This window comes from Cheilinus undulatus, linkage group 20 (assembly GCF_018320785.1).
Source record: "Cheilinus undulatus linkage group 20, ASM1832078v1, whole genome shotgun sequence".
NCBI lineage: Eukaryota > Metazoa > Chordata > Actinopteri > Labriformes > Labridae > Cheilinus > Cheilinus undulatus.
Genome location: NC_054884.1, coordinates 23,193,272 through 23,218,606, shown reverse-complemented (window position 1 = coordinate 23,218,606; position 25,335 = coordinate 23,193,272). Strand labels below are relative to the sequence as shown.

At 38.8% G+C, this 25,335-nt stretch overlaps 1 protein-coding gene across 1 annotated transcript; it reads left to right on the top strand.

Annotated features, from left to right (window-relative positions):
- The first annotated feature begins 9,798 nt into the window (after positions 1-9,798).
- Positions 9,799-22,939, top strand: LOC121527959 (cerebellar degeneration-related protein 2-like). The gene is made up of 6 exons (XM_041815011.1): positions 9,799-10,007; positions 10,825-10,937; positions 14,763-14,911; positions 14,989-15,159; positions 18,243-18,462; positions 19,069-22,939. Exons 1-6 carry the CDS (start codon positions 9,926-9,928, stop codon positions 19,708-19,710), a joined length of 1,377 nt encoding a protein of 458 aa, XP_041670945.1. The 5' UTR covers positions 9,799-9,925; the 3' UTR covers positions 19,711-22,939.
- Positions 22,940-25,335: the final 2,396 nt, after the last annotated feature.

Genomic DNA, 25,335 nt, shown 5'->3' with positions numbered 1-25,335 from the left:
CCTGATGAGTCCCATGTCTGCAAGGTCCTTTATCACCACATGGGGTGATAACTGAATTGATTTTGTGAAACTGGAGTCAAGTATGTTCTCTTTCACTTGCGCACACCATCCATCATCCCTGCTGTCTGCTGCATCAGCACTCCGTTTCATGCAACATCAGCCAGGTCTCCTTTCATCCACACAGAACTGAAAACATCAGAGCAGGACACATCTGTCAGTCATCCTCTGTGGCTAATTCCCCTCTTGCATCCTGGTCAGATGCACTGCTTTCCTCAAGTGTTTTAGTACAGGGACGTGCCAACAGATGTGCTCAATATATCAGAGGAACAAGATGTTTCATAAAGTTTAAGCACCAAACTAGGCAGCAGTGCAATTTTCTATCTCTGCTCCTCTGTTATCCCCTGAAGCTGTGCGACGGAGATTAGCTAAATTCATCTACTTCACAGAGTTTTGTTTTACCCACGAGCCCCAGGGTGGGAGATTACTTGTGAAATTAAACTTTTTTTTTTTTTTTAAAGTTTCGTAGTTTCCCCAGCCAACGGTGCCTTTGATGTTCATGCTCAGTGATAACAGCGTGTGCTATCTTTACCCTGAATCCAATTTTTCTTATCATCGTCATCTCTCTCTTTCTGTTTATCTCTGCGTCTCTGCCCTCCGTCATTCTTAATTTCTTGTGTATTGCATTGAGCGTGTAAACATCTCAGATGAACTGGAGTAATATAAAAGCAATACCTTCCACACATATATGCTATATGTTTAATGAAATGTGGCTTTGCTTGTTTGCTTCAGCCTGCATCTTTGTGTCTTTTACCCCCACAACAGGAGCACATATGTGATCCTGGATGAGAGTTGGCATCATGCTGATTTTTTTTCCAAACGCCTGGTTGTCATAGCAACGCAGCGGCTCCTTTTAAAGCCGGCATACAGTATCCACCACTGTTTGTGTACATGTCCAGAACAAAAGGCACACAAAAAACAATGGAAGAGGATGAGACTGAGACAAAAAACCTGAAAAATAACACGCTTGCTGCTTTCTGTCTGTTATGATTGATGTCTACACAAAGAAGGGGAGCTTGTTACAAGCCCTAACAGGGACTTGTCATATGAATTATGTGCATGTTGAGGTTCTATCCTGAAGCCCTTCCTCAAATCCCATTACACCCATCTTCAGCTCACCCTCAAAACATTATTGAGAGGAGCCAATCCCCACTGTGAAGACAGTTGGCTTGGAAACGGATCAGCAAACCTCCAAATTTCTCTTTTAACGACTCATTACAGTGCTGCCGCCCTTTAATGTCACTGCTTCCACGCTATGGCAGCAGAAAACACTATCAGAAACCCGGATCACTGCAGGGATGAGGAGCAATGTGTGATCTGGTTTGGTGAGCACAGTGGTAATCATCCTTTTCGCCTGTAATATTTCAATTTCCTCCGAGTTTATCTGACTTCCTTTTACTTGCAAAGCCATTACTGTGCTTCTCGAAGGAAACATGCATTCAGTACACACTTCCAATCATGTTCTGAAAGGGAGATAAAATAACAGCAGGGCTACAGGAGAGGAGGGGTTCGGTCTCTTGGCATGTCACATCCTGTGAAATCCAAAATGAAACAGCATCAATAAAAAGCAAAGATGCCATGGGTGTAATGTAGATAGGTGGAAAACACAAAAAGAGTGTTGGTTCTGCAGGAAAAAGATCACAGTTGTGTTATCACTATAAGAAGATGAATCCCCGCAGAGAGCCTTTCGAATCCTCCTCTGCCCATTCCTCTCATCTCGCTGACAGCCGCAAAACAGAGATGGGGGAAATCAGGAGGATGGCGGAGGACGGATGGGAAGAGAGGGAGCATGAGGAGGGTGGAGCACAATAAAGAGGCGAGCGAGATGAAAGGGCTGGAGCTAAGAGGCCTTAGAGGAAAAGCGTGTGATGTTACAGCAGCTTATCCTCGACCTGGCTGGATGATTCGGCCGGGGGGTTAAGAGTTAGTGAGACATTAACAGCTGCTAGAGTCGATGTCGGCTCTGACTCAGCTTCATTTTTAGTGACACTTTGCAAGCTGGAGCTTTGTTTCATAGGTGGTAATCATGGCTGTTGATTAACTGCAGTATAATTTTTAACCGTAACCAATGACTTTTTTAGTACAAGTTGTTAACTAAATAGTCAGAAAGAGATAGTCTGTAAGTTCTTTTGTCTTGAGGTTTCCACTTAGCTACCAGTGAGACCAGTAGCACCATATAATAAGGCTGTACAGACACAGCAGTGCTATAATCAAGCTGATATACTTAAACTGATAATGCCTACATGTTGATGTTTGAAAGATGTCTTTTTCATGTTTATCATCCAGACGAAGAAACTCTAATGTGCAGAACTTTTAAGCATGTTTGGGCCAAAATTCGAGGCTGAAGTAAGGCATAGATGTGTTGAGTAAGCCACCCAAGGGCACCATCAGGCAGGAAGGAGGATTGAAACATCCCAGGTCATGCCTTGGATGTCTGTGCATATCACCAGGGTCATGGGGAAATAATCTGTTGAAAAAATAACAAAGCCCACAACTTTAGGGCACAGTGGGGTGGATGTGGCGAATAAGCATGGCGTACAGTGCTGTCCGGGTGGGTAGTAGGGTTGCCATGAGCCCCTGGTCGTGCTGTGGACATCCAAAGGACCCGAAAACCACCCGCGGGCTACGGTCATGTTGGGGTGAAAAGGCCCAGACAAAAGAGATGCCACTGAGCTTGAACCTGGCTGGTAAGTGACACACGTGTCAAGCTTTTCTCCCTCCCAGTCCCAGGTGGTAGCACATCAGGCCCCCTGACAAATCCTTAGTACTCTATATGCTTAAAACTTATGCATATGACTGTGTACTAAGCTAAATGACACTTGGGAATGTCTTCAATTCAAATTTTCCACTGATTTTTTAAAGATTATTTTCAGGCTTTTTACCTTAATTTATATGAAAGCTGAAGGCAGACCTCCACAGAGATTGCTGAAAGCTTCTCCCTCAGACAGCTGGTACAGAGATTCTGGTCACCTGCAGAATCCTCAGACACAAAATCATCAAGCGTTAACCAACTTATTCAACAACAAAAACTATTCTAAACTACTATTCTAACTATTCTTAACTGTTCTATTCACTGTCAAGAATTCACGGTCAAAAAACAAAGCAAACTGGAATGCTATTTGCCCCTTAATATGGAACATGCAGCTGCAGAATACTTAAGCACTGTGGCTGATACACAGCTAAGGAAATGTCAGACCATGTACAGACTCAGTGAACACAACCTCGCCATTGAGAGAGGACGCCACAGACAAAGCTGGAGTTCTTTCAACTTTTCATCAGCAAACAAAAACAATTCACCAGCATGAACTATGAACAGAAGCGTCTATATCTGCTGGGTGAGGTTCAACAGTGTGCAAATGTTTTAAACCATAATTTAAAAGTTAAACCCAGATTCTTCATACTTATTCTAATACTTTTTTTCTGTAATTATATTAGTACAAAATTGTAAATTTAACCTGGAATATTTGAAATATCCTTGTTAAGTAAAAAAAAAAAAGTGAAAATAATTACACAAAAGGTCAAGAATGTGGAAAAAAATTAATTAGTGTTTTCATTTCATATTTTCAATTTTTCATCTCACAATTATGACTTAAATTTATGATTTTGACCTTTTATTACCTCCGCCAAGGAGGTTATGTGATTGGGTAAGTTTGTTAATTTGTTTGTTTGTTAGCAACATAACTCAAAAAGTTTTGGATGGATTTTGATGAAATTTTCAGGAAATGTCAGAAATGACATAAGGAAGAACTGATTAGATTTTGGGAGTGATCCAGATCACCGTCTGGATCCAGGAATTTTTTAAAGGCTTCTGTACTATTGGGAGATGGCGCTAACGGGGGAGGTCTGCGCTCTCCAAGTGCTTTTATAGTTTCATATTTTGTCCTTTTCATTTCATAATTTAGATTTTTTATGTCATAATTTGTCCTTTAAGATTCACAATTTTAAATCTTTTATCTTATTTGGAACTTTAAAATTCATGGTTTTGAATTTTATCTCAGGTTTTGACCTTTTCAACTCCTACCTTCTACTTTTAATCCTGTATTTTGACATTCTAGACTCACTATTTGGAATTTGAACTCATATTTTGACCTTTTTAATCCAAGAATTAGATTTTTAATCTCATATTTTAACCTTTGAAACTCATGATTGGATTTTCTATTTCATATATTTGCCTTTTAAAAACATAATTTTGACTTAATTTCATGTTTTGACCTTTTGAATAGATAAGTTTGACTAAGTCTCTCAGATTTTGAGCCTTTGAAATTATCAAATTGACTTTTTTTCAAATTCCAAAATTATTTATCATTAGTAGTAAGTTTTTTTCTAATAATTTATTACCGGTGAAAATATGGTTGACAGTTTATGGTTATATGTTGAACCTCTTAGGCTCTCAGGTTAGACCTAAATTCAGAATCCAGCCCCTGCTGTGACTGAGTTTGACACCCAGTGGCTGACCCTTGATCTTCACAAGCTGTCCACCTCTACTTCATCCCACATTGATGGCGTACTTGGAATGAACAAAAGCACATGCTTTTTACCATAACAAGGATACCAAACATGTAAACAGGTAAAAAACATTGAAAATAACAGCCCTTATAGGACACACAAACATGCACTGCTGTGCATCTCCGCTTAGCAGTGTGTTCTGCATAAATTCAAAGAGAAAAAAAAAAGAAGAGGTTGATGCTGTTATCATTCTCTGAATTGCAGAGCAGCATGTCATTCATCATCAGCTGACAGATAGTTTCTCAGGATCTTTCTTTCTCTTATTAACGTGAAAATGAATGTGCAGCAGATCAAATAATGTATCTGGTCTATGTTGAGGTAGATGACACCAGCTTTCAAAATTATCAACACTGTTATATTACAATTCTTATGAATGATTAAATTAATGGCTACCTGTAAATCAGTGCATTTTCATGCTGTATGGCCTCTGTGTTTGATTAAAGGAAGGGTTTTTGCGGGGTTAATTTTGCTAAAAGAGACTGCAGACAAAACGATTGGCCCACCCTGCAACCTGCACCTGGAAATACAGTGTAGCTTTCATGTCCTTTTGAGTTAAATATTAGTGGAGCATAATCAAAACAAGAGTACCACATACAATAGAAAAAAATGTGAACACTTGGTACACGTAATTTGCAGAGAACAGTGCACTTTTTTTAGACTACAAAAATGTCTCAAGCTATTGAGTCCAAAGCCCACAGTTTTAAGATATTTCAAAAAATCCTGAAAACAACTCATCCTCAATCAATGGAAGCCACCCACTCCATCTGTGCCCACAGAGGTCCAAAAACCACGACTACTCACAAAAAAGTCTTCACTGCTCTGAAGAATGACTCAACCATTGACGTCCCACAGCCTCTCAGTCTGAGTGAACTATCGGTGCTTTCGGCAGAGACAGGAAAACAAAGAATCTTTCTCCAGTCTGGCACAGGTTTGGGTTTCAGTTCAGTGCTCTCTGACGCCCTGCTGCTTCAGTCTGCTAGGGTCAGAAACATCAGAGAAGAGGAACTATGGTTTGACGAATATATCTCTAAAAATCTATTTATTTTACTGCATTTATGACCTACTGTCTCTGAGCGGACATCCTCACAGACACGCTGCCTGTCCGAGTGCCACCAAATCCAAAAACAAGCCCTGCAGACTGAAACCAAGCAAGTTATTTATAGCAACTGTTGAAAAAAATGTCATTTGTCATTCGTTTAAAATATCCAGAAACAACACCCCAACAAAGGCTGGGAAAGTAAATGGTGCTGATTAAAATCAGCTGGAGGAGCATTTTGCAACTAATTAGGTTAATTGGCAACAGGTTAGTAACACAACTGGCTATGAAAGGAGCATTTTACTGAGGCAGAGTCTCTCAGAAGTCAAGACAGGCGGAGGATCACCAATCTGCAGAAAAATTGCATATTACAATTGTGGAGCAGATGATTCAAAATACGATGTTCTTTTTGGAAACCATGAACGGCGTGTCTCACGGACTCCAGAGAGAGACTATCCAACTGGTTTCCAGCGCTTGCTTCAAAAGCCTGCATCTCTGATGGTATGGGGTTGCATTAGTGTCTATGGCGTGGGTAGCTCCCACATCTGGAAAGGCACAATCAATGCTGAAAAATACAGAGAGGCTTTAGAGCAACACATGCTCCCATCCAGTAGTCTCTTTCAGGGAAGGCCTTGACTATTTCAGCAAGACAATGCCACACCACTTACCGCACCCATCATTATAGCATGGCTTCATAGTAGAAGAGTCCAGGTGCTGAACTGGCCTGCCTGCAGTCCAGACCTTTCACCAACCGAAAACATAAAACAAAAAATCTGGCAAAAAAAAAACCCAGGAGGGTTAAACAGCTAGAATCCTACATTAGATAGCTAATGTTAAATGTTCTGTTTCAACACCTGATGGTTACGTTTCATCATAAATAAAATGTGGTTTTATGAGATTTGCAATTCATTGCATTCTGATTTTAATGTTTTTGTTTTTTTTTTTAAATCAAGGTTATATTTGGCACAGCTAAAGACAACATTTAAGCTACTCCACTTATATGACCGCTGTGTTTATTAGCCAAAGTATTACTGAAAAACTACTGTGTAGAACAGGAGGTACAACATGTCTCCCCAGTGTTATGAATGTGAATGAACCTCATTGATATATTGCTGGCCCACTAGCCTGTTAGAAGAATTGGGTCTTATATGTGAAGATCCACACACCATTTGAGAGCAGGTGTCTTTATTTTTATTATTTGTAAGTCAGAATAAGGGGATGATCTTTCCTCTACACCACAGAGGACATACAGTCAGTAAGCAGGTTTCATCCAGTCTGCACATTTTGGCAGGACAGGACAGGACATTTCAGAAAAACACTGGGCTATATGATCATGAATTTTAAAGACTATTCACAATTTGAGCAAAAGAATGCACACGTCAGTCATGGGCCAAAACACTACCAAATTTTGCCTATTAAATAGAAAGATAGAAATAAAATTGTACTAAATGAAGAGCTGTTTAGGAGCTATAAGAGCCAACTCTTCCCTCTGAGCTGGGCCAAATGATTTGGATCACTAAAAAGAGTCGTGATTCCCCTCAATAATTTATTCATTTTTGAGTAGAACTGAGTATTTCATATTCTTGAATATTTTAGGTAACTATGAAACACAAACAGACCATGTAAAATAAAATTCACAAAACACTGCAGCTGTCTAACAGGAATTCACTCAGGCCCACTGAGAGAGGAGAGCATTAGCAAAACAATAGCTAGAAAGCTGTAATAGCTAACTAGGCAGAATGAATCTACTAACAAACTATCATCAAGTTTTTAGCAGTTATTAAAAGTTTATCTTCAATGGTACCAAAAAAGCGTTTCAGGAGAAGATAAATTTATCTTTGGTCACGCTAATTTTGTAAAAACACGTTTTTGCAATATTAGCGTGACCAAAAATCTGACAAAATAATTATTGAAAAGCATCAACTGCTTTGAAAGTGCATTCACGATGTCCAGCCAGTTGTATTTAACAACGTCAGTCTGAAATACACTGCAAGTGGCAGAATTAAATAGCTCAATGCCCTATTTTACATTATTTTTTGAGAATGAATAATAGTGTTTGCCTGTTGAACCAATATTGCAGCTTACTTTTCTTTTTTTCAGCACCACAATACCAAAAAAATGTCACATGCAGAAAACAGCAGTAACTCAGTAAATACAGTATATTAGCTTTTAATTTAAACTTAAAAGGTTCGATATTTCTGTGAAACTTTGTAAAGCTCTGTACAACACAATGCTTTAGTGGGTGGGTTCGTCATGTAATATTACCTCGCATTTTTATAGCCCCAGCGCCCTCTTGTGGCCACTCTGACTCTGTGCGCCGTTGTTTCCAAGGGAGGAACCAACCAGAAGCAGGTGTGGTGATCAAACCGGCACTGAGAGACAGGTGCACACCGGAAACATCGATGCCTTCCAAATTAAGAGCGCAGAATTTAACTTTTCTAATGAAGCTACAGTCACCACTGATTTGCAGAAAAACAAACATTATAGCATTAGGTTAAGCTTAGTATGTTTCTTTTACTTTTCATAAGTCTACTTTATGTGCATTTTCATGCACGGTTTGTATTGCATTGTGGGTACTTCAAGGTTTAAAATGCTTGCTTCAGCTTGTCACTCAGCTCATATTTTCTCTGGAGATGCACAATATACAACTATCAACAACAAAATGTGAAAACAGAACTGGTAATTTTCTCTGCCCCCCAAAAGTACAGCCAGTGTCGGCCTGTCACAGCAGTTTTCTGGAGTCTGGGAAGTGAGGCTAGCTTGGCTGCATGTTACTGAGGGACTACCAAATTTAGAACAAGTGAATAAAACCAGCATTAGTGTCTCTGAATTGGCGCAAAGTGTACATGGCTGAAGTCTTACCTGTCTGCGTGTATTTACCCCAGATAAATACAAGTAGGCCTATAGCCAGGTAATCCCAATGAAAGCTTGACCACGTAACCTTCGTGGATTTCACTGACGTCACGTCAGACGTACAGCGTGTCGGGTTGTAAACATGAGGACTCCCGATAGGCAACCTGACTCTTCATCAGGTAGACCTACAGTAAGCCAGACAGGTGTTTTTCAACCTATATGCCTGCATTTATGCATCACCAAACTATTGTAGTTCAAACTTCAATTAAATAAATGAAACCAAAATGATAGTTGTTATTGTTATTATTATTATATGGTATATATATATATGGATATAATGTTAATTTGCTTTCGAGCAAAATGAACATATGACTTAAAATATACACCATTACACAAGCATGATAATTGAAGAGGATTCGGCCACTGAAAAAAATAAACATTTTGAGACATTTTTTTTTATACTTTTAAAAAATATATATTGAAGAGAACACTGACGAACCCTGAATACTTGCTTTCCTCATCTCTGCTTGTATATTTACAGATTCAACGCAGAGTGGAGAAATAAAATATTAATTTACTTCCAAGCACTGCCATTTTAGTCATGCTTTAGTCTCCTTAACGAAAAGCAAACTGCCTAGTCGTTAATTTTTTATCATCAAAGATCTATTTTTAGCTAGTCTTAGTCGCCTCCCTCTCATGTAAAAACGGTGGTGGAAGAAAGATTTTAGTTGTAGCTTTGATCGATAAAATTATCACTATATTAACATCTACAAAAAAAACAAAAAAAACAAAAAAAACGAGATATACTTGTTCCAGGAAAAGTGGTAAAAGAAATATATATGGATGCATGTCCTTTACTGGCTTCCGTACATGAGCTTTATTCATTTATCTATTTATTTATTCATTTTTACTATTATCATTGCTATTATTTCTAGTCGTTTAAAATTACTTTTAAGATTTTACTATGATCATTTGCAGGTTATCTATGGAATTATTATTGAATAGCAATGTTATTTTGTCCGTTGTCATTTCATTTGAATTTATTGAGCTGGATTGTGAAAGAAACAAATAGCTAATTTCCTAAATGTCGATTTAATTACAAGCTTTCTTTGTCTCATTTATTTGTCAAAAACTTTAAAAATGTTTCGAATTCATTTGGACAAAGCTTACCTACTGTTTTTTATCTGCTGTCACGTTTATTTTAAGCCATAAGATTTAAAAAAAAAAAAAAAAAAAATGAACCCACCAGAGGATGCTTTTATTGTAAAATTCAAAACCGGAAGTTGCCACCTGAAGCAGCAGAGTGTCGTCAGCAGTGAGCAGTCTGTCAGTCTGGCTCTCTGTCCGGTGATGCACGCTCATCGGCGCCGGCTGCAGGCGTGCAGACATTAGTGGACAGGACGCGGCCTGAAGCTTTTATCCTCGTTTAACAAACTTTGTCCTGATGTTTGAAGTAATTCAGTGAGTGTGAGGATGCTAACAGACATGATTGTGGAGGAAGAATTTGAGATCAAGGAGGAGGAACCGTGGTACGACAAGCAAGACCTTGAACATGGTACAGTTTCCTCTCAGTCTTTGTCTCTTAATCCTTAAAGATAAGGAAGCGTATCTATCCTTGCTTTAGCACTCAAATAGAGGCATTCCAGCTTTAATATATGCATGTTTGCACAATTAAGAGCCTAAAATTACCATGTTTCAAACTTACTATTTAGCCCCGCAGGTAATATTTGTAAGAATTTATTCCTGCTTTCATTATCCTGTGATTTTAAAGATGTTAGTCTTGTTGTTTTTGTAAATTAGAAATGGTTTAGTGAGAAATTGGCTGCTTGGTTGGCTTCAAAGAAAAGGCAGGGTCAGCAGGACACTCACATATGCTGCAGTGTAAAAAAAAAAAAAAAAAAGAAAAAAAAAAACAGAAGAGCTCTGCATGTAATGAGAAGTGACTTTGACTTCATTTATCCATGCCATCTTTATTGCATGCCTCTAAAGCCAAGCTAATTTGTGTGCTGGTGTAATATACTACTCCTGTTTTCAAATTGCATACTGATCAGACTGTTTTCCCATTTACTTTGAATTTAAACACCAAATGGTAGATAAAAGAAGGTTAAATAATAAGATAATGTACGATGATTCAGTGTTGCATATGAACTAATTATCACTCATTTGAAACACCTTATGGTGTTGTACAGAGATGGTTCAATCCTGTGTGGCACAATTTTAGATACAATTGCTAGTAGGTTGCTGGATTCCTGCCAACATCTGGAGAAAACCTTACAAAGCTGCTTGTAAGGCTTCTTTGACATGCATCCATCAGTGACACTTATACTGTGATCTCTGAAGCATCCATGGTTCTCTTTCCTTCCCTCTTGCAGACCTGCAGCTGGCAGCCGAGCTTGGGAAGACGCTCCTGGAGCGAAACAGGGAGCTGGAGCAGGGGCTGCAGCAGATGTACTCCACCAACCAGGAACAGCTGCAGGAGATAGAGGTAAAAAGAGATGAAGAGAGGCGCATCATGTTTGAAACTTGGAATAAAAATTATTTGCAAGGGGAAAGTTGAGAACTTGTCAATGCTGTATCTTTTTTTTCATAAGGTACTTATTTTCACTTCAGTGCAGAAAAAGTTGCTCCATCACATGCTGAAACTGCAATAAAAAGGCCTCAAGTCAGCTTAAATGAAATTTGAAACATGCTAATAGTGGTTCACAATATCCACCACAGGGATGAGGGGGTATATCTTACATCTAAAGCTTTAGTTGTAACATTTGATAAGATAAAACTAAAAGTCCAAACATGCCTTAAAGACAGAAGAAACTCTTTAGCATTTAGTGTTCTTTGCCCCTAATTTTGCCTTACAAGGCATTACACAAGCGGCTGTACCAACTTTGTCTCCTTTGTGTTTACATTCTTATGTGTGCAGCAAAACGGATCTTTAAAATGCAATTCACTGCCCAAATATGTCATAAATGACGGATGAAATTCCTTGAGTAACTTATGGGTTGTTGACAGAGTAGAAGGGTTACATGACACTTTACTTTACAGCAGGTTTGACCTTTATGTTTTTTCAGAGTTTCTATTTAATTGGGTGTTATCCCTTAACTTTAAAATTGCTTTGCAAATTTGTAATTGCTTACATTTTATCCAAAAATAACATGGAAACCACTCAAGCTAAAATATAATATTAGCATATTTTTAGGATAGGTAGTAGTATTCTTTTTGTTTACATCCAACTAATTTATGGAAAAAAATGTTTTGACAAAGGTTTCTGAAAATGTCCAAAAATGTCCCTTTAAGTTTCAGAAAGTTTAGTGAATTTGGAAAGAGTGAGCCAGTACAAATGCCTCAGGTGGAAACTATCTGCGGGAAATTAAACCAAAGACTTTTTTTTTTTTTTTTTTTGTTATTTTAATGTAAGCAGTGTTTTATGAACTTTTTTTGTGGAATCTGTTCTTGTATTTTCTTTAATGGATCACTTCATTTAAGAAAAAACAGGAGCTGGGTGCTGGGCTTAGTGCTGCAAAAGATGGGCACCACTCTGAGTGATCTTACTGATTTATTCAAACTCAGAACTCTTAAAATGGTGTGCACGTGAGCAAAACTATATGCTTTAACCAGCTACACAGGCAGTGGGGGTCCCCAGTCTCTGACACCTTCATTGATAGTGTAGTGGGCTGAAAGTTTGGGAACCCCCATTCTACACATTTAAGACAGGAATGCCCCAATGCATCGGTTAAACATCTGTATCCAAACATCTGCCTTCGTCAAATATTGTGGCATAAACAGATACCAGCAGCCAATGATTATCTGTTGTGTACAATCAGTTAAGTGCTGCCATCTGGTATACCTAACTACTGAATCAAACAAGAGATGTGTTCATCCACTGGTCAACTCTGATCGGTTTTCTTGGTCCCACACAAGAGAAAATGTTGGCATAGTAGGAGTAATGCACTAAAAGAAGCACTGAAAAACATCAGTACTGGCATCTGCCTTCATTGATACTAGTAAGTAGGTCATTTGTTGTGTCTCAGTTTCTAAAACCACGCCTCTCAAGGATTTTCTGCTGACCTTTGACTAGATCATCAGTTCAAGGTCTTATTTCAGACTTTAATTACATAAATTTTGTATTTAGCTTGAGTTTTCCTGGTTTACCTCATTTTATGCCTGGCTTTAATTTCCTTGAGTAAGGCCAGCTCTAAATCTTCACTCTCCTTTCAGCGCTGACACACTGAATTAATCTCCTAAGACCTCCGCTGGGTTTATGTTACCTAATAGGTCTGGGTCCAACTCCTGACCCATGTTGCAATTAATTACCTGGTCCACTGTCGCTCTTTAGTGGAACAAAAAGCCCCAAATGAAGCAGGATAATAAATCGTATAATGTAGAAGTACCCTCCAACAGCTTTAGGAAAAGTTTTTTATTGACTCTCTATTGAGTTGTGTGAAAAATATGCGTGCTATCTAAGTGAAGTTGATGTTGAGTGTTTTTGTCTGTAGATGCTGAGCAGGTAGATTAGATGAGTAAAGGTTCAAAGTTGTCCTGGCTGCAGCAGCTGATAAGATAACTTGTTCTTAAAGAAACTCTTAATCAGATGGGCTTTTAAAGCCTAAACACTACAAGTTTACTGCGAGTTTCTTTGATTTTCTACTGTCTTTTTTTTTTTTTTTTTGTCTGCAGAATAAACCTCGCTATTAGAAACTTTACTTGGCTGAATGGAGATACATCATTTTTTTCTGCATGGAAATAAAAACCAAGCCAGCCCTACATTAATTCCAAATGGGCCAATTGTCACACAGGTAGTAAAATAGGAAATAAAACAAAAAATAGAATAAATAAATTAAACAAAAAGGTATTAACTTTCCAAACCTGGCGCATGCACTGTTTACAGTATCCCAGGCACCATAAGACAGCTCTCTACGGAGTAAATTGTGATCTGTAGCCTACCTTTTTGCTGATATACATCTTTATTCAGAGCTTTTATACTACGTTTATACTCCACACTGCTATATTCATAATAATATGACTATTTTTTACATCTTATGTGCTAAACAACTTTTCAGAGTTTTTCTTTTCTCCATTTTGATACCAAAAGTAAAACACAACAACTTCCTGTAGCCTGTCAGCCAATCATGAATTCCCCAATTTCTTCTTCTGTTGTGCTCTCTGTGGGAGTGATCAGTCAGAGCTAGCCAAAGATCAATAAGAGGCAAGTAACTATCTGCCATTTTGGAAAGGAAAGAAAAAGGAGCCTTTTATGGCCCAATTAATGAAAACAAGACATTTGCACTTTTAAAATGGGATTCATGCGCATTTCATACACTTGAATACCACGTGTGCACAATTTGATTTTGGGAATATAATGTTGTTTCTGTTGTGTATTTGTTAAAAAGAAGACAAGGCCTGATTAGGTCTGTTGTCATGGGTCCAGACTGCAAATAGTTAATGTGCTGCAGAAATCATATGAATACAGGCAGGTACTCTGAATCAGTTGTTAATTCAGTACAAAATAATGAGGTCAAAAAATAATTTGTTAAACTGTTGCTGGTGGGTCAAAACCTCATGTCTTTTAAAATTACCACTTTTCAGGGAATGAAAAAAACATCTATATTTTTTCAAATGATTTATCATTCAATGGTCTTCATGAGCATCTTTTTGACATTTTATTGGTTTAAAAGTTCTTAAACCCTGCTGACAGCTGTAAAGGGTGACCAATAGCACTGAAAAATAAAAAAATACTCAAATCATGAAAAATGAAGATACAAGGTTTTGGCCTAATGCCAGCAATATGTTTATTTCTAAGTTAATTTAAACTAGCAGGGGGGTGTAATGAGGAATCTGCGATTTATTAGGCTGATCAAGGAAAAAGGTCAGTTTTTTTGTATTTTGTGCCCCATCCTCCTTCTTGTTAGACCACTGGCCTCATCATAGAAAGAGTCCCCATCATTAAAACACAGTCTAAAATTGAAACCATTACATCCATAAAGACCCACAGCTTGCTCCAAATCTTTAAATAATCGAAACATTTTATATTCACACTAGCATGGCTCCAGAAGTATGTAACTTTGCGTAGGTGGAGCAGCCTTTCAAAACAAAAGCACTCAGGACACCTGAGCTGGTTGTTCATGTGCTCTTTAAAGTACATTAGGCCATATGTTCTTGATTTTAAATTTATGTTAACAGATCAGCTCTTAGAATTATGTTGTTTTGCCGGATATTTCAATATATCTGAAAATCTGGGTATGTTTCCATGTAGTTGTCATCATCTCTTTCAGAACATCCTTTTTACCATTTAATCAATTTGTTTGTCTTTCCTCAGCACCTCACGAAGCAGGTGGACCTCCTCCGGCAGGTCAACGATCAGCACGCTAAGGTTTACGAGCAGCTGGACACAACGGCCCGGGAGCTGGAGCACAACAACCGCAAACTGGTTCAGGACAACAGGACGTCCCAGCAGAGGATTCAGGGGTACAACAGATATCGTATTAATTTTAGTGTAAATAATATCGCCCTTTCTCAGTGACCTAACAGAGCTGTTTGTGCAGGCTGATAGAGACAGTGGAGGTGCTGCAGACCCAGGTGGAGGAGCTGCAGCAGCAGGTGGAGCAGCTAAAGCTGACCCCTTCCAGGCCTCAGAAACATCCAGGCAGAGAGAAGTGGCCACCACGCAGTGCTCAGAGCGTGTCCTGTCTGACAGAGCTCCAAAACACGCTCAGGTGAGGATCATTTAATGAATTACCTTCTTTTAGTTAATCAATAGACAATATACGTCACTTTAAGGAACTGTGATTTTAACTGGTTATGAAACAGTCTCACTTTTAATTTACCAGTAGTTTTGTTTAATGTCAGTCAAAGTTACAACAGAGCTGAAAGTACTTCAATGCATTCACAATGAAAAATGCCCTTTTTTACATTTTTGCTGCAAAGTTTCAAAGGTACTTTTTGAAGACCATTAAAAAAGGAAGATACTTGGCACACATGATGGAAAAGACTTAAATTTACCTTGGGACCTTAAAATAGATATAAAGTTTTTCATGGCTTTTATAACACCCAGGTATGAAAAAAATATATATTTGTATATTCTCTAGCTCTCTATAAAGATAAAAAGAATAACCACTTAGTGTTGAAGTACTGCTAGTTGAACTCATTCTTTTTCTAAATTAACGGAGTAAAGACCAGCTGTTTCTCCCCACCTATAGCCCTTATGCGAAGCTATGCTAACCAACTGCTCACTTCAGTTTAACATTTAACAGACAGACATGAGCGTGGGATAGATTTAAACTCCTTATTTTCAACAGGAAGAGAAAAACAAGCATTCAGTCTTACACCACACAACTTTTGAGGAATTTTTAAACTTTGTTTCCTTTCAAATGTTTAACTTGTTCACAGAGTAGGATGTGTGTTTTGCAGAAAGAAGTCACATATTAGCAACCTTCAGTCCTGAATGTTTCAAGACTAATTTTATCAGTTAACACTTTCATTGACAAAAGAGGATTTTTTATATATATTCTGGTGGTTTTAACACTATCTAGGCAAGATTATGACACATTTTAAAACAGTTAAAATGGGCTGAATGGATTCCTTAACCTGGTCAAATACAAAATCTTGCTTTGTCACAGGTCCAGAAGTTCTTTGTAAGCTAAAAAGAGAGAATAGTTAAATCCTCCTCTGAGTCCTCCTGGCTTTAGTTCCCCCCACATTCTTAATCCTCCTCTCTGGCAGCTGTCCATATCTACCTTGCTCTACCAGCGCACTTACTCTGAATGTTTCATGTTGTGGTCACTTCCACTCTGTTTGGTGCGTACTATTAGTGTCACAGGTTAATGCAGCGCTTACATTTTGTCTGCCTGTGTTAAAGCCTGTTACTGTACTGGTCCCCTATAAACATTCAGGTCAGATGGATGGAAATCTCACTGAACTTGGTTTGAAGTCTAATAGATCAGGTTGGAAGGAAACAGGTCAAAGTCTAAGCTGGAGAGTGACAAACATGTCTCAATATCAACCTGAAGCTGCCAATGATTCCATCTAATCTACTTTGTTAGGACTGATAAGTTGTTGATTGCTGCTAGAGTTTGCTTTGTCAGATTAAATGCGCTTACTTATCATCTTATGTCACCTCTTTTTTGTGGTTTCTGTTTTGTATCAGTTACCTTCAGTGAGAAACAATGGAAACATGTACAATTCCTGCTTAAATGAATACCACTAAAAATAAAGATATGGTTAAGAAAATAAAAAAGGATATACACTATATAATTTGAAAATCCCAACACTGTCTTTAAAAGAGCCATTTAGCAAAAATAGCAGTTGTCTTTTAATGTAATCATTTCAGCTATATTAGTCTCAACCTGGCTCCTGACTTTTGGTGTTTTATGCTGGAATTTTCTTTTGGTTTCCCCAAAACCCTTTGTTTTGGCTCATTAAGCACATAAATGTTATTGTAACAGTAGTAGTGCTAGCACTAGTAGTGAAAGAGAGTGCAAATGATCAGCTTCCATAGTATGATAAAGAAGTAAATGACTAAAAAGTACACAAACTGACATAACATGCCTTATATGGTGACTATGTTAATGTAACAAGATTGTTTTAGTCAGCCAGTAAGGTCTTCTTATTTGTCCTTAACTGTAGATGTTTAAGGGGAAACATAAAACAAACTTTTTCAGTGTTTTTGCAAAAAGACCAAAATCACCCTTATGGGAAAAAATGGCTTCAGTCAGGCTTCGTCCAGTATTTTCTACAGTCTACAAATGTGTCCTGAATTGCAAATACTTCTGTACTATACTAAATACTAAACACTTTCAGTAGATAAGAGTATACTGAAATGCAGTGTACTACTGGCACACTAAAAACATCAAATAATTTAGTGTGGAACGATGAACACAGTGCACCTTGAATGAATGCATATTGATGATATAGCATCCGCTAGCTAGCTAACTGCTGTGTTTTTAGCAATAGCAGCACATTTCAGTCAGAAAATGGCGTTTGAAATAAGTTTGTTTTATTAAAGTAAGTAATGTTAATGTAAAATACAAGTTATGTGGATTAAGAAGTGAGAGAAAAAAGCCATCAAATATCAATTATCAATTATAATCACCTACCATCTGTTGGTTAAAAAGAAGTAGAAGACAAAAACAGGCTGTTAAAGCATAGTCAGTTCCTGTTAGTGCAGAACAGCAGAGGATTAACTTAAAATTATTCCCATAAAGAAGATTAATGCCCTTTTCTTCACTGAAATATGCTGCTATTGCTAAAAACACTTTAGCTAGCTAGCTGATGCTAACATTAGCTAACACGTAAGCCTGCTAACAGTACAACATCCACTACATAACTAATGTGATGTTAGTTAAGGGTGTGAACTGTCGATCGTTCCACACTCAATTCTTGGGCAGTTTTGACTTTTCCAGTTGTACACTGCATTTGAGTATACTTCTCAGTGTGAACGTACTAATGTACTGAGAATATTTAGTACAAAGTATGTAATTTGGGACACACCGTCAGTCTTGGTGCTAGCATGCTAAAAAGAATGCTTAAATACTAAACTATGACAGCTTAGTTGGTAAGTGTGATTCTTACTATTCAAAATTACAATTTAAGGAGAAAAGCAATGTTTTATTTTTAATTTACAGATTCAAATGATGTTGATGATAAATTTTGATTAAGATATTTTGATTAAAAGATTTTTTTTTAAATCAAAACTTAAATTTACAAAGTTTGAACCATCAAGATAAATCACAAAACATTTTTAGACAGATTTTAAAATATCAGAATGAGTCTAGAGCTTTAACTGTGTCTGTCTGTTTAGGTATGAATACGACCCTGATGAAGCCTCAGATGAATTTGAGCCCCCAGACGTGTCATGGCGTGAAGAGGAGCAGGCGTCACTACGTCAGTCCCTCCGTGCACTGCAGACTCAGTTCGCCAATGAGCGAGCTCGTAGGGAGGAGTCTGAACGAGAGGCCGAGCTGCTCGCCAATGAGAATGCAGCGCTGGAGCAGAAAGTGGCAAGGATGGAGGGGTGTCAGGTATGACAGTTGTCTTTTTTAAGTGATTTTTTTTGTACACATTCGGCTGAATATCGTCACTCATTGATCTGATTATGCCTAAGTATTACCTGTCAAAGCATGTGGACAACTTTATTCCCATCTTTGAGATCAAATTAGTGCCAAACCACGCTGTTCCCAGAAGATGCTATTCTGCTATCAGTCCATCAGTGTTTAAGAACTGCTACAGGGGTCACTAATGTTGGGCAGAGGCCTTACATTGTAGCCAAAATAGCACCAAGGGATCCAAATTTAACCATTAAGCTGGCTCATCAAGTTCATGGTTACATACAGCTGGTGACATTTGTTGACTTGCTTGTTGATTATTGTTATATAATGCCTATAAATATAAATATATAAATATGATGGATGCTGGGACAGGGACAGGAGTCCAATTAAATGGCCTAATCAAACTATAGCCATACTTCTTTATAATTGTGAAAATGTCTTTAAAGTGTCAAACATATTAATAAAAAAAAAAAAACCAGCATCTTAGCGTTTCACTTCAAGTGCAGTTTGTTTCTTTCTTCTCAACCCTTATCTCTTCTTTAATTCTTTTTTTTTTCTTTTTTTTTTTTTTTGCTTTAGATCAGGGTGTCAGAGCTAGAGCAAGAGGCCGAAGAGCTTCGTCAGCTCTGGAAATCAGAGTCCTCAAAAAAGTCCACCAGGCCAGACTTCCTCCACAGTTTGTTGTCGAACTCGATGTTCCTGAACCCAGAGGAAGAGGGTGAAGGGGAGTCTGCCAAAAGCCCGCGGCTCCTGAAGCGTTGGGAAAGTGAAAAGCTCATTAAGGTGGCCCAAACTCCCAACCCCACCGACAGGATCTACGACCATGAGTGCTCCTGCGTGCGCCGAGCCGAGGTGGTGAAATATCGCGGGATCTCTTTGCTCAACGAAGTCGACGCCCAGTACAGTGCCTTACAGGTGAAGTACGACGAGCTGCTGCGGCGTTGCCACCTAGGGCTGCAGGAGGAGGAGGGCGAGGAGCAGGATGTGCAGAGCCACAAGTTGGTCCAGACTGCATCCATCACCTCTGCTGGTTCTGCTGGTTCTACTCTGGCTGACATGGAGAACTTTGAGGATGACTTTCACCAGCCGGAGTACAAGGAACTTTTTAGGGAAATCTTCTCTCGTATACAGAAAACCAAACAGGACCTTATTGAAAACAGGGAGAGACTCTCAGCCAGTGAGGTGCTGCCTCTTTCACATAAGCTGCTTCCAAAAAAATAAAGGAAGACAAACAAAACCTGATGCAACATTTATCGTTGTCTTCCAGGGAACTCTAAAACAGCACTTAAAACTCACTGACTTCACTCATGATGGCCTCTTTTTACCAAAATAGTTAATACATTTACATTGAAAATTGACTGTTATACTCTCAGTCTGATGAAAACTTGACTGGTTCTGCACATGCTCCTGTGTTGCAGGAACAAGAGCAGTAGTCCAGTTAAATGGTCTAATCTAGCCATGACCGTAGCTCTGCTTAACTTTGCGTGTAAATGTACTGAGAGATTCTCATGCATAAGGGTTAAGAGACCAGAGTTAAGCAGGAATAAGAGGATGAACACCAGCAGCTTAAGGCTCACATGGGATTCACTTTGCACAGAAACACCCGTGCCTAATGCTGCCATCTCTACCATACAATTAATGTACCTCACTCTGCACAACCCTGATGAAATTTGATCTGAGTTTCAGTTTATCGAGGATCCTATCTCTGTTTAAAAACATGCAATAACAGCAGTTTGCCACTTTTTTAATGTGGTGAACCTGTTTTTAAACTGTTGCTTATTCGCACATCAAACAGCTTGAGAGAAACACTATCAAGTAAGAGTTATGTTTTTGACCATCAGGTGAATGCAAGTCAAATATTTGATGTCTCGTTGCTCTGGCTTTGGTCATCACCAGCTCCTGAGAGCAACATCAGGATCATTAGTAGTCGGGTGTTACTCAATGATAGCTGCCTGCCTGTAAGCAATGAACATAAAGTTGTGATTTGGTTTTAGAATCTTTTCTCTGGAAATGACCACACGAGAGGTGTAAGAAAACCAAAACACTGAGGTTGTTTGCTTGATGGCTAAATAGCGAATTGAGAGTCATCAAGGTCTGAATCACACTTGGACAAAACTTCCTTAATTTACATGGGTGCGCTGCATGTGTGAATGCAAACAGATGAAACTTTAACGCAGACTTTACCCCAGGTCTCCACTTGCCTGACAGGCAAACTGACAGAAATATTCCTGCTGTGAGGGACAAACATGAACAACAAGGAAGTCAGGAAATTATCTGGGTAGGTTAATCAGGGTTGCATATGTGAGAAGGGTTTATGAAGCTCTTTGAGGGACATGCCCGATGTCAGTGTTTTTTGTGACAGCTGTATCCACAACCTCAACTTCAGAGTGCTTTCCACCAGCACTCCCTTTTCCCCTCTCATGGTACTTATCACTGAAGGGACATTTGGTTCCGTCATAAATTTCTTTCTATGTAAAAGAATTCTTTTATGTCATCAGCAGCAGCTTCAGGTCTGCAAAATGTAAAAAATAAGAAACAGTCAAGTGGCAGTAGTTTTTTGGTCAGTGGATTTTATGGCCAATGAACTTCTAGTTTGAAATCATAAATTCAAAATCAAGAAACAAGGGAAATACCTGCCCTTGGCTTTTTAAGGCAGTTCATATTAAATGAGGGATAAAAAAAAAAAACAGGAAACAAACCTTTTTTTTCTGGTAAACATTAGTGATGTAACTTTCTTTTTTTCCAAAGTACCTGCAGCAGGTCACACATACAAGATTAAAAGAATGTTATATCACCAGTTTTCTGTTCTTTGATCTTCCTTTTTTGAGCAGAACATAAAACAAGAAGATGAAAAATTAGCTGTGTCTATTTTTTTAAAATTACTTTTGGAAAAGTAAAAAAGGGAAATAGAAACCAAAAAACAGGAAACGGAAAAACTTTAAATGGTTTGTTTTTCTTTTATTCCCTGTTTAATATGAACTGCCTGAAAGGGCAAAAGTCGTGTTATTTCTGTGATTTGTTTTCCTGTTTTTAAACAGTAATTGGGAAACCTCTTGTTCTTGTTTTCAGATTTCTCATTAAAATCGAAAGTCTATTGGCCTTAAAATACCCTGACCTTTTTCCTCTGCCTTTGTTTTTGACAAATTCAAAATGGGAAGTTCCAGCTCTTCTTGTCTTTAATTGATCAGAGAGGGAGAAAAGACACTGACAAGTGCTCCTAAACTTGGACTACTTAGAGCGTGGATGGCCTAGCAGCCCAGTTGCGCCCCATGTATGCAGGCAGCCTGGGTTCAAGTCTGGCCTGTGGCTCCTCTCCTTCATGTCTCTCCCTTATTCTCTCATCCCTGGTTCCGATCCTATCCACTGTCCTCTATCTATAAAGGCATTAAAAGCCCCCAAATATATCTTTTTAAAAAGCTTGGGACTACTTTTAGCAGAGTGATGAGTTCCATGGCAAAAAAAATAAAAAAGGCTGATGGTAAAGGGGGTTTGGCCCTCCTGATGTCAAGCACTGAAATGTTGAACTGCTTTGGCTGTCTTTTTAAAGTGGCATATGTGGCCCTTAAAGTGATATTATGCAAGGATTAAGTTTGGCGTGGTTTGGCATCCCCGCCAAAGCTATATAGTGCTGAAAGCAGGCTCTCAGTGGTAAAGAGTTAGACACTGCTCTCCCTTTTAAGAGTAGGATTGGTTTGAAACTACTATTTATGGTGAAACCATTTAATATTGTTGCTTTATGCTAAAAGGGATCCACATTTGACCAATTGAAATGAGATAATTATTACCAGGAAACCTTGAAATAAAAGGGTCCTTGAGGTAAAATGTTAATGCTGTATATGGTGTTTTTTTACTGAGCTCCTGTGATCCAATGTGAACTTTCTAATTTCTTTGCAGTTTTAAAATGAAAAAAAATCTTCCTATATGACAGCTCTGCCTGCGCCTATAAGATCAACATATGCAAGAATGTCCAATATAATATTGGTGATGGAGTTTGTGTCAATAGGAGTTTGTGATTTAAGGTGCTAAATTGAATTTTTGTAACTGTGACATGTATACTCAGAAAATATACTTGATTACTGTATGATAGAGTATAAATATCTGTGAGTGAATGTGATGTTAAAAAGAGCTTAAGGCGTCCTCTTAAAGACTACTTGATAATGTAACTGCGTAGCCCCTCATGAAGGGTTGTATGATTAGAAGCTTTTCTCCGCTGCCTGATGTTTGTGTGTTCAGCTTCCGATTGTACACATAGTTTGTCTTAAACCCATGTTGAGAAGCACTTTAGGTTTGCACATGCATTGTTTAATGCTCTAAGACACTTTACATTTCTGTCACATGTAGTTATTAAGAAGTGATGATGATGTTTATGAATAATGTGCAGAACATGTGTGGTATGTACAATGTGTTTGTAACTCTTCATGATTGGACGTTATGTCTGAGCCATAAAACATGAAGCAGAGACGGCTGGTATGGGTCTTTTTTCCTGAGTCCCTTTGTTGTAAATTATCATTAAACTTTTGAAGTGCTGCCTCTTAAATAGAAAAAAAGCTAATTTTGAGGGTGGTGGGGGGGGGGGGGGGGCAGATGCATGTGGTGGCATATGGATGTTAACAGAGGCATGGTCTGTGCTAAATTAAAGGTATGATAGCCTATTTTAAATCCACAAAAGTACACACTTCATATATTGTTGCCATCTTCTTGTTTTTGTTCACATTGAGGGCAAGCTAATTGAACTTAACTGTAAGGTCAGACTATGTATGACATGCCAAGACTTAAACTTTCCTCAGTCTGCTCCAAAAGCTGATCGAGGCTGGGCCAAGGCAGTGAAAATAAACCTGAAACCTAGCTGCATTTGCTGCTGATTCAGTGTTCACTTGATATTATTATAACTTATGTCTAAGAACGGCCCATTTACTATGCCGTCCAGTGGCAAAGCTATTTTGTGTTTTCCCAGTTATACCATGTGTGTATTACCTAAAGGGGACATATTGTGCAAAAATCCCCTTTTCAGGCTTTTCTAACAAAAATATGTGCACCTGTCCTGTCCACAATCTCCCCAAGATCAGAAAAATCCATTCCCTCACCACCCCTCTTTCTCCTCCTTTCAGAAAAAGTGTGCTGAAACAAGCCGTTCTTGGATTTTCCCCTCATGATGTCATGTGGGAAGTTAGCACCTCCCCCAGGTTTGGTTGGTCCTCCCCACTTGAAAGAAAGTTCCGCCCCCTTCTCCTGATCCAGCTGAGAGGAAGATCAAGAGAGCCACATCAGTTTCTAAAGAGAGGCGGACAGCTCATTAAGATTTAAAGCCACAGACACAGAAGCGGCTCGTTTTGAGCAGGGATGAAACAGGGTATTTTAGACATACAAAAATCCTATACTGGAGTGGTTTTCAGTAACAAACTTCACAGGCATGATTTGGGGACCTCTGAGACCAATATGAAGTTGTCTTAAAAGGGTAAAATATGTCCCTTTCAAAGGTACTTAGAGTGTTGCAGTGGTCAGTGCTGTCCTTCCACAGCAAAAATCCTCATTTGAATCCCAGTCAGATGGTGCTTCACTGGGAGGAGTTTTCATGGGTTCTCTCTGGGTACTCCATCCTCCCCTCATAGTCCAAAAATTAAGCTCTTTAGATCAAATGATGAATCTAACCTGCCTGCAGGTGTGAGTGTGACTGCGTGTTTGGACCAGTCTCACCAAGTGGTGGCTGGGATCAGCTTCAGCCCCTTTATGACCCCACACGGGACAAGTGGGTGAAATCAGTCGTTCTCAACCACCTCAGGACCCCCTGCCAACTCGTTGTTGGGAAATTGTGCCCCAAATTTCTGATATTTTTTTGACCACTTAGAATTATTAAATGAAAAAATACTGCCTTTAGGACCACAGGAAGTAAAAGTATAGCAGAAATAGAGACAACCAAATAAAATTGCAAACGCAGTTGGCACCTCTGGCCATCAGTTGAAATCCAGGCCTTACAAGAGTATAGTTAAGACCGCGAGGACCAAGGACCCAAAGACCACTTTTTCATCCGCATGCTTTCGTCTCAGTCTTGCAATCAGCAGAATGACAGATTATGCTGCCGAGGTAAGTGAACTGCTCTACAACATTCCCGCTCTCACCATTTACAGACACAGACTCGATGGCATACCCAAATGCCCTGATCTTTGTTTTGGCCCAGAAGACACTCAGTCCCAACACTTCAGCCTCCACACTCAACGGATTAAGAGCCCCCACAAGGGCATCTACAGTCTCTGCAGGGATCACAGCATCATCAGCAAAGTCCAGACCAGTGTTGCGGACATCACTAAATGACACCCGCCCCTTTATACAGTCCATACAGGTACTGAAGAGAGTAGAGGCTAAGACACACCCAACAGCTCTACAGCCCATTTTTGGTCCCCCACTCATCAGTTGAGAATCACTGGTTTAGATAATGCTTTGGTGGATAACTTTGAGTTACAACTCCATGACTTGGCAGCTTGAGAGTTATATTCCAAATGTCCTCTGCAGTGTAGTGAATTAAGCAGCAGAAAAACTGAATAATTAAAGCTCCTGTGAGGAAACCTTTTTGGACCATGCCAATAGACAGAAGTACCTCTAATCTCTCCTCTGATCATATCCTGTCCACAAAAAACCTTGTCATACTTCCTCTTTAAACATAAATATATATCACTCACTGTGAATCTTTGCCATTTATGCAGCATGTTTTGTCAAGCATTTAAACATGTTTGTTTTCCTCCTCACAGGAGCTTTAAATGCTGCTAAATGAGTCCTGTTCCAACACAATGCTCCAGTTTCAACACTGACAATTTAAATGAAGGGGAAAAACATCAAAAGTTGTCATTATCA